At 38.6% G+C, this 12,749-nt stretch overlaps 1 protein-coding gene across 2 annotated transcripts in view; it reads right to left on the reverse strand.

Annotated features, from left to right (window-relative positions):
- Positions 1 to 12,749, reverse strand: part of LOC121327921 (Nance-Horan syndrome protein-like) — a 142,896-nt gene that overhangs the window by 18,531 nt on the left and 111,616 nt on the right. For both annotated transcript variants that reach the window (XM_041272266.1, XM_041272267.1), the window contains exon 2: positions 388 to 540. In XM_041272266.1, the coding sequence (XP_041128200.1) occupies positions 388 to 540 (153 nt within the window). The remainder of the gene's footprint in view (positions 1 to 387; positions 541 to 12,749) is intronic.

Here is a 12,749-nt window from a genome sequence, read left to right on the forward strand (position 1 = left end):
GAACAGTAATATTCTAAAAACTGGCAGCATATATATATATATATATATATATATATATATATATATATATATATATATATATATATATATATATGGATACTTACCACAGTATTAAACCAAACTGTCTTTCTATAAGTAAGCTCTGGTGCCATCTATTGCATGCCTACTAGAGAGTACGTGTTCACCAAACAGCGCGGTCGTTTACTAATGTAAAGACACTGGCATGCCTAGAATATATTACTTAGTTGGCAACTTAATAAAGACTTATCCAAAAAAAAAAAAAAAAAAAAAAAAAAAAAAAACCCTTAACAATGAAACATAAAACAGAAAGCGTTTTTGAGATCTAGCAGTAAGAGGCACTCAGAAAGGGAGTGCGCGGTGTCTCACCTCGGCGCAGCGCTCGCAGGTTCTGCTTGGCATGCAGGTGCAGCTCCTCCACGCAGGGCGGCCGGCTCGAGGGGTGGAAGACATTGCGCTGCTGGTACCACGGGGCCTGGTAGTGCACTGTCAGCTTGCTCTCCACGTCCAGGTTCGACACAGCTGCAGAGAGGGAGAGGAACAGGGGAACCGTCAGCGCTTCCAACATCCAGCATCTTAGAACACTTCTTTGGGGTCTGTTTTAATGATCTCCTTTGACATGCCTGCTTTTATTTGCTGTAGTTACTAAATGCTCAAATAAATCACCCCTTGGGAGTAAGCCAAATCTAAAATGAAAATGTGTTATTTAAAAAAAACAAAAAAAAACAAGCTATTGGACTTCTTTATTCCAGAAAGAAGGGGAAAACTTTTGAGCAAACTTTCAACAGTACGCTAGGCTGCCCTGAAATGTCCAGACGGGATGGTTCAGTGAATCATTTGTTTAACTGTATTGTGTAAGGTAACGCGAATATTTATTAGCAAGCTATATTTCCAACTGAGGTATCCATTCAATTATTCAGGTAAAATCTGTTTATACTGTAACTGTAAAACAGACAGCAAAGTATGCATTCATTGGTTTTAAATTATACAATGACCTATTTCAGTACATTTTAATTAATGAAGTACTAGTGCAATTGTTTACTAGAATGATTTCACTTAACACTGGAGCCGCAGCATTTCTCAGTAGCTAAGCATGCTTGAGCCTAGTCAGTGCTTGGACGCTTGGACGGTGGACCAAGGTAATTAATCTGCTGCAGGAGCAGAGGGGGCAGTATTTTATCTCTGATCCAGAGCTCAACAACTGAGATAGCACAGTGTTAAGAGGAAGCAGTGCTGTAGGGGGCACAGCTTATATAAATCATGAGCTAAATTCCTCCCAGACTAATCCCCCCTCCTTCATCAGGTCAACATTGTAATTGAAAACCTGTTCTCAATTGGTCCCTGTCTGTATAATTAAAAATGTGATGGACAGATGTCACCGTTGATTAATTTATCTATCATAATCCACCTTTCATAACATTATTGTCTAATGCGGAGTACTGTAGGGATACAACAGAACATAATACTCTCTGAAAACATGATCAAATTATGATAAAACCACAAGTAATTAAACTTAATAAGCATGCTGCCAGCAATGCAAACATAAAAAATGGCATGTGGGATTTTAGGAATGGGATTGTTTTCCTTTGTCAGCACCCATACTTGATGTTTAATATCAAACAATAATATTCTGCATCGGATGATGTGCATTCAACTTTGATTATATTTGAAAATACTGTAACATTGAACTGCCAAGTCCTAGTGTGTAATACATCCTGGTTATACTATCACACTAGCTATTTGCTATTTGTGAAAATATTTATATATATTAAAAATAAATAAATAAATAAATAAAATATATCCCCCGACTTAGCTGTAAATGAGTGGAAAATCACTGTCACACGCTACTATAGTGAAGGGTGATGGCATTATGTCTGAATAAGATGAACCAAGTTGGGGAATTGACAAGAGGTCACTAAGCGCAGATGCCTGCCTCACAGGGGTGCAGAGGATTAGATTCAGGTCCAGTGGCTGTGTCATTTCTGTAACTAAGTGGGCACAATCTCAACCTCAAGATCAACCCCCTTTTGGAAGCCAGCCATTAGAGGAAATCCAAAAGAACCAGTCACTGCGCTCCAGCAGCATGGACACAAAGAAGGAAACAGGGGAACTCAGCAGCTAATCAAGTATGCTTAGTTAATAGATAATATAAAATGGACAACCAATCTGTTGCAATTATTTCTACCTGTTACATACAGTAGTGACATGAGTAGTTTAGAATCAGGACTCGTAAGGGCCCTATATTAATAAACTTGTACTGTGTGCTACTGTTTACTGGTAATGAGGCATCCATTATAGGGCATCAAGAATATACTATAGTACCATCCACAAGTACTCTGTAGTTTCTTATAGTACACTGCAGTACATACTATAGTACATTAAATGAAACAATACTGTTTTCGCATGTTGCTATAGCATTTTTAATTTTTTTTTAATGGGATAGCAATACTTCTCTTCAAAAAGGAATGAAAACCACAAACTACAAATATGCACAAAACAATTCAAACTTTGCCCTTCAGTAAAAGTAGTTTGCCATCCTGCACAGCTTTTCCAGATCTGGTGGTGCCTGCCCCAGTTTATATACAAGATTTGATACGTTGATGTTGGTTGAGAAGATGCTATCAGTTTTCTTGTTTATACTAGCTGTCTTTTAGGGCAGCAGTGAATTCAATTAGCCATACTGCATGTGCATCCTATACAGCTTATGGAAGAAGTTAACAAACTGGACCAGGCCTGCTTTGTCCCAGTTGATTGAACATGCATTTCCATTATGTCAAACAAGCACAGCTTTTTCCTGACCAGAATCATATATCCTTCCTCAGGAATGCGTCATGTTTAACATAAAGCACTATATATAACAACATCCCAATTGACTCGCACAGTTTAGTTCTACTCTTTCCATTCATGTTGGCAAACAGCAATTGGAAGGACCAGTGGGGGGGAGTGACTTCTGCTCTATTTACCCAGTAATCTTAATTGGGAAGGTTAGGGCAAGGTACTGCATTTGCAGAGTCTGTATGCAGCTGCGAAGGTTATTGTGAGCAATTGTGGAGCATTAAGTTTCAACTCTCCCAAGTATGTGTGCAGCTTTCTATTAATATTCTATTATAGTCCCGTGCCACTTTATTTTCTGTCCCCTCTGAAATTGTGATTTTGTGTAGACAGGAGCGTAACTAAATTGTATACTATCTAATGCCACCTCACTTTCGAAATGTGGCTTTTAGGAGTCTTATCAGAAGCAGCCCTAACCCTGTTGAAAAAGAAGATTTAGTAATAATGAATTAATCAGAAACAGAGAATTACAAAAAAATAATAATAATACAAAAGACATTCTTTCTCAGTCTCTCAGCTGCTCAGCTATCCTGACTTGGCATGCATTTCGGCTGACTAAAAATATCTAAGAAGTCCTAATGCTGACTGGGCATGTGCCAGGAAGCAGAACAAAAAAGGAGGCAAGCTTCAGGATGCCACTGATTGTGTCCGGAACGTCATTGTCATGTCTTGAAATTGATGGGGAGTCACATCGCAGAGCAATCACTATAGTTTCCAGTGTCTGAGCTGGAATACGAAATCAGGATCTGCTGATTAGATGGCTAGGACTCTTAACAATTTGGCCCCATGCTGTAATTGCATTCACTGGCATCTTAAGGAAAGAAAGACCGCATTTGAGAGTTTGAGCTGCCTTCTTGTTCCCAAGGGGCTTAAAGAACTGTGCAGCTTCAGCACATATGATATCGAACAGATTTGTAAAATTAGCTGGCAAATTCAGTTTTAACTGGAGACTGGTAAGCCTGAGTCTGTAATGAGCTTGAATAATCCTTTGATCCCACACTGAGCCAAAAAAAAAGTGCTTTTTCCAGTTCCTTATGACCAAAGGGCACTCAATCTGCGGGTGAAGAATTTTAATTTTTCTGCTGTAAAATTACCCGTTTGGTTATTTCTTTGTGACCTGATTTAAAAATAATTTTCCGCAAACAAAACTGATATTTAAAAACTTGATTCTACAGCATATTTTTTCAACGATTGCTCAGTGTCGTTCACCAGGTTTGATCACATCACTCTTTAAACATCACCCACCTGACAGGTTCCAAATCGAAGTTTATTGGGGTAGACCATTTGCTAAGCACGGCAAAGTGCTGTAAAACATAACGAAAACACTGGCAAGAACGCTGAGAACCTAGAGTGAGGTTAAGGCTTAAACCAGTGCACACATACAGAGGTTCCTCATAATTTTGCATTAATGTATAGGATACCCAAATGCAATTCAGTGTCTTCTGATGTGATTATCATCTACAATTTCCAAGAGAAATGCAGCTTTTGCAGGTTCTCTTTAGCAAAGGGTTAAATTCAGAATATAACCTACCAAGACTTTTGACATGGGGAGCTTTACCCCTTCAATAACCCATGCATGCACAACTCGGAAATGCTTCCTTTTTTCATGATTGAGAGGGATATCCTTAACGTATACAGTGTTACTGTCTGACATCCTAGAGATTTTGTGAATACCATTTGGCACATTCCCCAAAATGCTATCTTTAAAAAGGCATTAACTAGGTAACATTAAACCATTAAGTCAAACACTATCAAATAGAAATTCAAACATGTGTGAAAGTAAAATTTAACCTGCAGCTCTGAAAGCCTAAGGTCTGGTGACAGAATTCTCAAAAACAACTCATATCCCACCATGGAGGTATGAAAACTGAAAGGTAGAGTGCATAGCTCTGTAACATTCACTTCATCCCTTCTTCTACAATGAACAGCTTTTCAATGACCTGATAATTAACCAAAGGCTGATACAGGGACATTACAATGGAATGTTTGTTATGTGAGTCATCGATATCAGACTAAAGGAAAGCTTTACATTTTTGTGGAGATGTACAATCATCAAAATATCTTCGATTTGCCACTGTATCCAGTATAACAAATGTTGCATATTCCAGACACTGTGTGAAACTCTGTTCCTGGTTCAATTGCTGAGTTGCATTAGATCCCAAAGTTCAATTATATTTTCTATGAGCAATCAGAAGAGATCTTGCACTACTAGTGCTAGGCATAGGTTCAGTTAGGGATTATCTAGATCCAGATATCTTGATCCTTGGATACCCTTCTGAGATCAGTCATGCTTCTACAACTTTAAATCCCAAAAGGCAATGTAGTAAGACACTAATTGTGTTTTATTAGAAGATGCAGATTTAGTGTTAAAGGGCGTAATAATTAAGGTGTTACAATAATTATACACAAAAGTCACAATACAATACTTATGATGGTGCACGCAATAGTCCTGATTAACCTTTTTATATGTAATAACATACAATTATAATGAATGATGCTAGTGGTTATGTCTCCCGATGGCCCATATTTACAAAGCATTTCCCCCAGTTACAAAGCTCCAAATGAAAACCTCAGGAGGTTTTAAGATCTCCTAATTGCACCTTAGTTATTGCTTGCTCATTTTGTAACGTCAGCAGATTTCTTTTTACCAAATAATCATGCCAACGTTAGCAAGGGGAAATTATTTGTGGAATTGGAATTACCTTTCATCAAGGCAAAATTCTCAAAAACATTACAGACCGAGCAAGAAACAGTAAAAAAAAAAAAAAACATCAGAGCCAACTCAGGCAGTATTTGCAGTATTATTACATACACATTTTTCCTTTTAGAAAAATAAAGCGCTTGGTGAATATGGCCCAATACATACTTTGTACAGTAATGAAGCATCTCAATTTAACAATACAGTGTTTCACCCTTATTGTTCAGTAGCAGAACTTCTTAGCGCAATAAAATGACTTCCTTTCCCTTGTTTCACCTCTCCACAGGACTGAAGGTCTTCTCCCATCAATTTTTATACCCTTTTGGAGCTCATTGTTGATGGTTCGGAACAGCGAACAACCTAACATGTGATGATAAGCCCACAAAGTTGACATTAACGAGAACGTAGAAAAATCTGCTTAGGATCAGCAAACAAGATTTCAAGGTCACTTCAGCCTGCAGGAGGAATGTGCTGCTTCACTATGATGGAATAATTCTGCTGGCAAAATAAACTAAAATGACAAATAATATAGATGATACAGGCAGCTAACAAAACACTTTCTATAATTCAAATAGTTTTAAGGAGCTGATTAATTGTGCTGTAATTATTAGTGAAAGTATACTGCCAGGCTCATAAAATTAACATTCAGCTATTACTGCTTCTTCTAATCTCTACCTTCTGTGTCCAGGGTGTGACATATCATTCTCGTGCGATCATTTGAACATGTCACTTATATATACAGAAGGCGGTCATCTTTAATCATGACTTTGGAATACTGAAACGGAATCCTGGATTGCCTGTATTATCTGTGGAGAAGTCTAGATAAGGTGCATTGTTTTTAGGTTCTTTTCTTTTTTAATTTTAAACCAGCATCTGCCCATTAGCATTCAAAGTGCTGCCGTTCCCCCTGCATAACCCAAAGTCATCTGTATCCAAGCAACCCTTCAAATTTCATTTACACTGAATTGCCAGATCTTTATCAAACCATAATTACCGGTCTAATTTGAAAGATACCGTTTTTGAGGGCTACTTATGCTGGGTCTGCATAGGAAGTAATAAAAAAAAAAAAAAAATTGAACAGGATTGCACTTTGAAGGAAAGGGAAGAGTTCTGAGTTTTTCAGGTACAAGGTCAGCCACCTATTAAATGGAGCGGGGGGGGGGGTGCAGGGGTGGAGGTGAGACATACAAAGGGGCTCGCAATTATAGTGTGTTTCTTGAGAGTGCCATCATAATGCATGTGTTACAAATTGCAATTCAAAGAGCCTCTATAAAAGTTTACTGCCGTACACCCTATCACAGTGTAGTAAAACCTTATCAAAGCACTGTAAAGCACAGGCAGCGATGCTAAAGCATGACAATAAGAGAAGGTCAATTTGTTTGAATAATAGCAATTTCTAGTATACTATAGGTTTGGATTACTCCTATATATGGCCACACATTTAGTGGTCTATCGAAAGGGGGTTTGGGGAGTACTGTTATTTGTTGGTCTAGAAGCACCTGGTCCCTCCTGCTGTGAATACCTCTAAAGTCATCCCTTCCCCCTTTATTCAATACAATCCTAATACCTTCCTGGTAAAGGTGAAAGGCTCACAGGATTAAGGAGCCACAGTCTAGGCATCAGGACTCCTCAGCGCTTCAGTATGAAGGTACTGTAAATGCAGTGGGTATCTTTATATAGCTCAGAAAACAACAGATACACACACAGAAAAAGTTTAGCTGGTTTTGAAAGAAATGTGTCTTATCTTTAAAGATTTGTTATTACTTTGTGAATATATTTGGGGGTAACAAAAATAATTCAAGTAAATGTTTGTATACATTTTTATGGAAATTATAAACCAAACCAGATAGAAATTAGAAACTACAGCCTACAGTAATAAGACAAGTCTGTGCTTCAGTGTAAATCAGCTTGCTGCAGTGCTTGTTTTCCTGGTTCTTCTGTTGTATAGTCTTTGGTGTAAGAAAAACATGCTCTGTTGACCTTTGTTTGTTTACTTTCACTGAAAGTTATTTTAGCTGACACACAGTCTACCCCCCCTTGATACAAGCTTACCAGCATGACCCTAAGAGATACAGATACTCCTGACACTAAATTCAGAAGTATACAGTTATACAGAACAAGCACTGCTACACTGTATCTCAATAATAAAAAATGAAAACCCCCAAAATACTGGTTTTGTTGTCATGATTATTCATTGATGTTTTTAACATGGGTTAGTTAGGGGGTCCCTAATTCAAAACAATGCCTCAAAACAAGTATTCACCAGAGCTCCCTCCACCAAGATTAAACACACGAGACACTCAATCCCCTCCCTCAGCATTAAGACAGTTCACAGCACAGAGTGCATGCGGATGATGAAGTTACAGCTTCTTCAACATGAGCTCTGGCATTATGGACCAGTATTTTGGCATAAACAACAAGCCAACTCTTTTCCTAAGAAACAAAGAAGCCAAGGATTAGCTTTTACTGGAATCTAGAACAACCAGCGATTCAACACAGAGTAAACCTTCCCTCCAGAACTTTACAACCAACACTGCAAATTGAATTCACACATCAGCTGTCAAAAACCATCACCATAAACACGCAAACAAAAGTTACCCAGCTAAATGCAAATATACCCCCACCCCTTGCTGTTAATAGAAATGAGACTGTGTTAATTAAAAAGGCTCAGAACATTGACGATTTAGCACATAAAGCAGTCAGCAACTTTTCTGCAAATGAGTCCTGTTTCACATCACAAAGCAACCGTATGAAAACGGAACGTTTTGACCTCCAGCTTTCCAGCTTGTTTTACCACTTTTCATTGCCATGTTTATATAAATATATAACTTTCCCATACTACCTTTTATACATGCGATTTACAGAATTATTACTGTATGCCTTTTTCCACAAACACGTCACGCTTGCAGCTTAGTACCATATATCATTAAAACAGAGCAGCTAACATCAGGTAACAACCACACACCTCCCTGTTAGCAGTTCATTCCACAGCTCTATAATATACATACATGGCTGCTGGTGCATTTTTCGTTCCCAATATTCTGTTCATTAGCCTGATGGCAATCTAGCTCCTACTGTAAGGATTTTTCTTGCTTCTGCTGCTGTCCTGGCAGTGCTACTGTTGCATGAACCCTGAAAGAAGATGTCATACCTCTGTGCTTCCCTCTCCTCCCACTGTTCGGCTGCAGTTTATGCTGAGAGTTGCCCATCTCTCCCTTGTCCTGCTGGTTGATGTGCAAGCTAAACAACCTGGCTGAGTCTGTATGGGAGCTGTGCTGGCTATATGGAAGAAGCCAGATACTGCATTGTCACTAATTTGCTTTCTCACAAACAGGAACTGCAGAGTCAGCAGCAGCAGTAACCAAGGCACAGTCTAGAATGTGAGTGGTAATTAAGTGGGAATTTGCTGCAGGATTCCTGATACCTTTTTATCTTCAGGGGCAGGTTTCTTAGGGGTGGGTTGGAAAAGACACCATTACTACTTCCAACTCTTTAGCTATCATCAAGGGGGATCTGGCTAATGCTTTAAGAAAATATCCAGTCCTCCTGCTGCAACAATCAATGGAATAGGCTGTTTGTTTTCAGTTGTTCTTTGTCTCAGAGAGTTTTTGAAACCCCCACCTCACCACCCCTTCATTTGGCAAATTAATTGGGACCAGGCCATATTCTCCTGAATTTAACACATTTTAACTCAACAGGAGTATAATTTAACTGGATAAGGGACACAGTCATACTGTGTGTCAGTACGGAACGTAAGGAAGAAAATCTTAGAAAGAAAAAAATTGCAATTTTGTCTCGTGATAAACTGATATTTAGCAATAATCTAAGGTGCAAGATTTAAAATAAGCAAGAGGCTGCGGCTTTATTGTGTCAAAAAAGTAGAAGCAAATCCCTGGAAGTTTTGTGTACACGCTTCTTGAATTCCATTTTAGTAAAATAAAATGCTGCAAACTTTGCACTGCAGCAAACGCTTGCTCAATATTTAAAATCAACAAAGGCCCACCATTTTTTTTCTTTTAAAATGGTATGGTAATAAGCAGTATTTGCCACTGCCGTGTATTGTTCAGGCCACCATAGATGGACACTTCTATAATATAATTAAATACAGTACAAGTCACCACCTCCTTACCCATACCTATACAACCAGATCTAGCAGGACACCCTGGGGCTGCTGAGGTAATCTGCAAATCGGAAATAGCTTCTATTAAGTTAAGTGCTACACCACAGTATTAAGCAGGGGTCATGCTTTAACATCAGCAGGGACTGCTGTCAGGTTGCCAAGTTAGTTATGTGAAAAATCAAAAGCACTAAATGCTGCCTGCAAATAATACAAAACTACTTGTTAAATTGTATTGATTTGACATTAAACAGCATGATAGTAAATAGTCTTAATACTATGGTAAAAGCCATACAGTATTAAATAACTAATATCGAATTACTCTTCAAATAAACGTTAATTAACATATTAGCTGTAATTAACGACTTTATATATTTTTTTAACAATGGACAGAAATTGTTAAAACTTGAACAGTAAACAGGTTTATGTACATGGCCATCACATCTGTACTAATGTACTCTATATCCTTTCAAACCAGCCATGTCCCAGTAGCACTCAGCACACTAGACCAGTACAGATCTGCACTGTTAAGGTGTAAAGATAACAAAACATGGGGCATCTTTCAAGCCACTTTTTCTGACCATTTTGTTGTCACTGAATTAGAAGCAAAATGATCCATGTTCAAAGGGTAAGAAACCAAATCTAGTTGAATAGACTTGTTTATTCAACGACTGCCAGAAGTAAGTTATCTTGAGTCCCACTGTACCCAGTTCTGCTATACCCAAAGGGGTCACCATGGAAACACTCTTAACCCCTGACCATCACCAGCTCGGCCTCTCTAGGTCACTAGGAAGAAACCCATAAAGTAATCAACCTAAAAAGTTACTTCGGACAGCCAGCAGTACACCCAGGTCTCAACGGCCTGTATAACCATGAGGCTGTAAAGTTCCAGGTCAGTCATAGTAATGGATCTAAGCATTTTAGAAAAAAGTTAAATTTAGGAGTAAAGTGTTTACCAATGGTTGTCTTTAGCCGTTCCCCTGGTGCAGACACCAAAACACCAAACTGTCATTTGCCAGTGTGACGCAAACACAGAACATGTTGGTGTCTTTTCACCATGAACATGTTTGTAGTAATATTCCATGAACTACTTTCTTCTCTTTTTTGTTTAGATTTTTAATGAAGAGAGACATCACAACAGTCTCTACTTATCAAAGCGCTCTTCCCCCAGGGTGAAATTGAAGCCGTTATGCATAAAATGAAAACACACCAGTTGTAACAAAACTATTGTAAGACTCTTGTAGGGACTCCAAAGTCCTTAAATCACCCTTGTGAGTAATTTTATGTTGAAGCATTGCAAATTTGAACATGGTGCATGACCCACTGGAATAATAAACATGATCAACAAGTATGCTAGCAGGAACATATACATCCCCACATTGCCTGTCAATACAACTAGAAGTAGTAGTAGTAATGGAAAAGTAAATCACCATGACAGGTATCCATACATATGTAAGTGTGGCACACATACTAAAGATAGACTGACAGACCTTACTGTACACCCCCAGATTCTGATACCCTCAATAACGTGTGCTAAAGAATGTCCTAACCAAGTTTCATCTCAGTTGGACAAGCGGTCCTCCAATGAAATTTAAGTCTATAAAGTTGGAAATACATGCTGAACGTATGGCTGCCTCCACTATATACCTGTTGGAGGACCATCAGCGCAATAGTACAGTATAGTAGAACAGCTAAATTAAAACGTGTTAGAATCCTTATACTGTAACACCAAAAAATATCATGTTATCAAAACAGCTAAATTGCACTAGGAAGTAGTCCTCTTCAGAGGATATCTCATCCTCTTCATTCAAAACAACGACACCCTAGTGAAGGACTACCTATATAGTGGAGTGATACAAGCTATTTGCAGTACAGCCACTGTGACTTATTCATGACAGTCTTGTCCCATGAAATTAGATAAGTTTGCAGCAGACTACAGAGATTGTGCAACACAGCCAGTCTTGCAAAGTGCGAAAACAACAAGCAAACTAAGCTGTGCTGGGCTTTAAACCGCTGATGAGAACATTGGCGATCATCTAGTGATGTCTGCATCAACCACAAACACACACCTGCACCAGCACGAAGATCAGCTGCACAAATGTTTCTGTAATATCTAGTGATGTCTGACTCAGCTACGCACTGCACAGCTGCGTCGGCATTATCCTGATACCAGGAGCGCACTGAAGGCAGGATAATGCAAGCAAACACCCCTGCCACTACCCTGTTTCTATTACAGATGCAGGAGTCATTAGTATTCAATAGTGTTAGGGCAAAGAAATCTAGGTCAGGGTTTCAAAAGAGCACTGCAGGCAAGATCTGTTAATGCAGTACTTGTTGCGTGATAAATAACGACCATCTTACAGTACAGCTCTTCTTTTTCTAAGCCTTCCTTTGGATTTATTTTACAGTCCATGGATCTCAACATACCTTTTGTCATATTTTTGTCCACTGCAGTAAAACATGCAATCATGTTTTTTTTTTTTTTTAATTCAAGGTGACGTGCCAATGAGGATTTACTCTTTATTATACAAAAAAGTTCAGGGGCTCCCGAGTGGCGCATCCAGTAAAGGCACTCCACACGTAGTGCAGGATGTGCCCTATAGCCTGGATGTCACTGGTTCAAGTCCAGGCTATTCCTTTGCCGACCATGGATGGGAGTTCACTGAATTTTGAAATGCATAGTAGAGGAAACATATGATAAACTGCAACAATATGGTGACATTTAAATACAGTCCTTCAGATGGGAAACACAAACAAGGTTATATGCAATGCAGCTAACACTTAACATCAGACCTAATAACTGAAAATACTTTACAACAGCTAATTCATGTTATTTAACAGGCAAGAAATGACTAAAGAAAAAAAAACAAAAAAACCTGAAGAATGACACAAATGTAATATTCATTTCCACAACAGATCAGATGCTAAAATGATACAGTTGGCATGTTTTAGTAATCACTGCACTTTGTTTGATGTGAACACAGCCTGTACACAATTGGCTGTAGCACTTGGGTTATCTTTAGTCTTGAAGTTGGACAGATTATGTGCACTGAACTTGTGACCTCTCACCTAAAGTTCATCCAA

The sequence above is a fragment of the Polyodon spathula genome, chromosome 15, assembly GCF_017654505.1.
Source record: "Polyodon spathula isolate WHYD16114869_AA chromosome 15, ASM1765450v1, whole genome shotgun sequence".
Lineage (NCBI taxonomy): Eukaryota > Metazoa > Chordata > Actinopteri > Acipenseriformes > Polyodontidae > Polyodon > Polyodon spathula.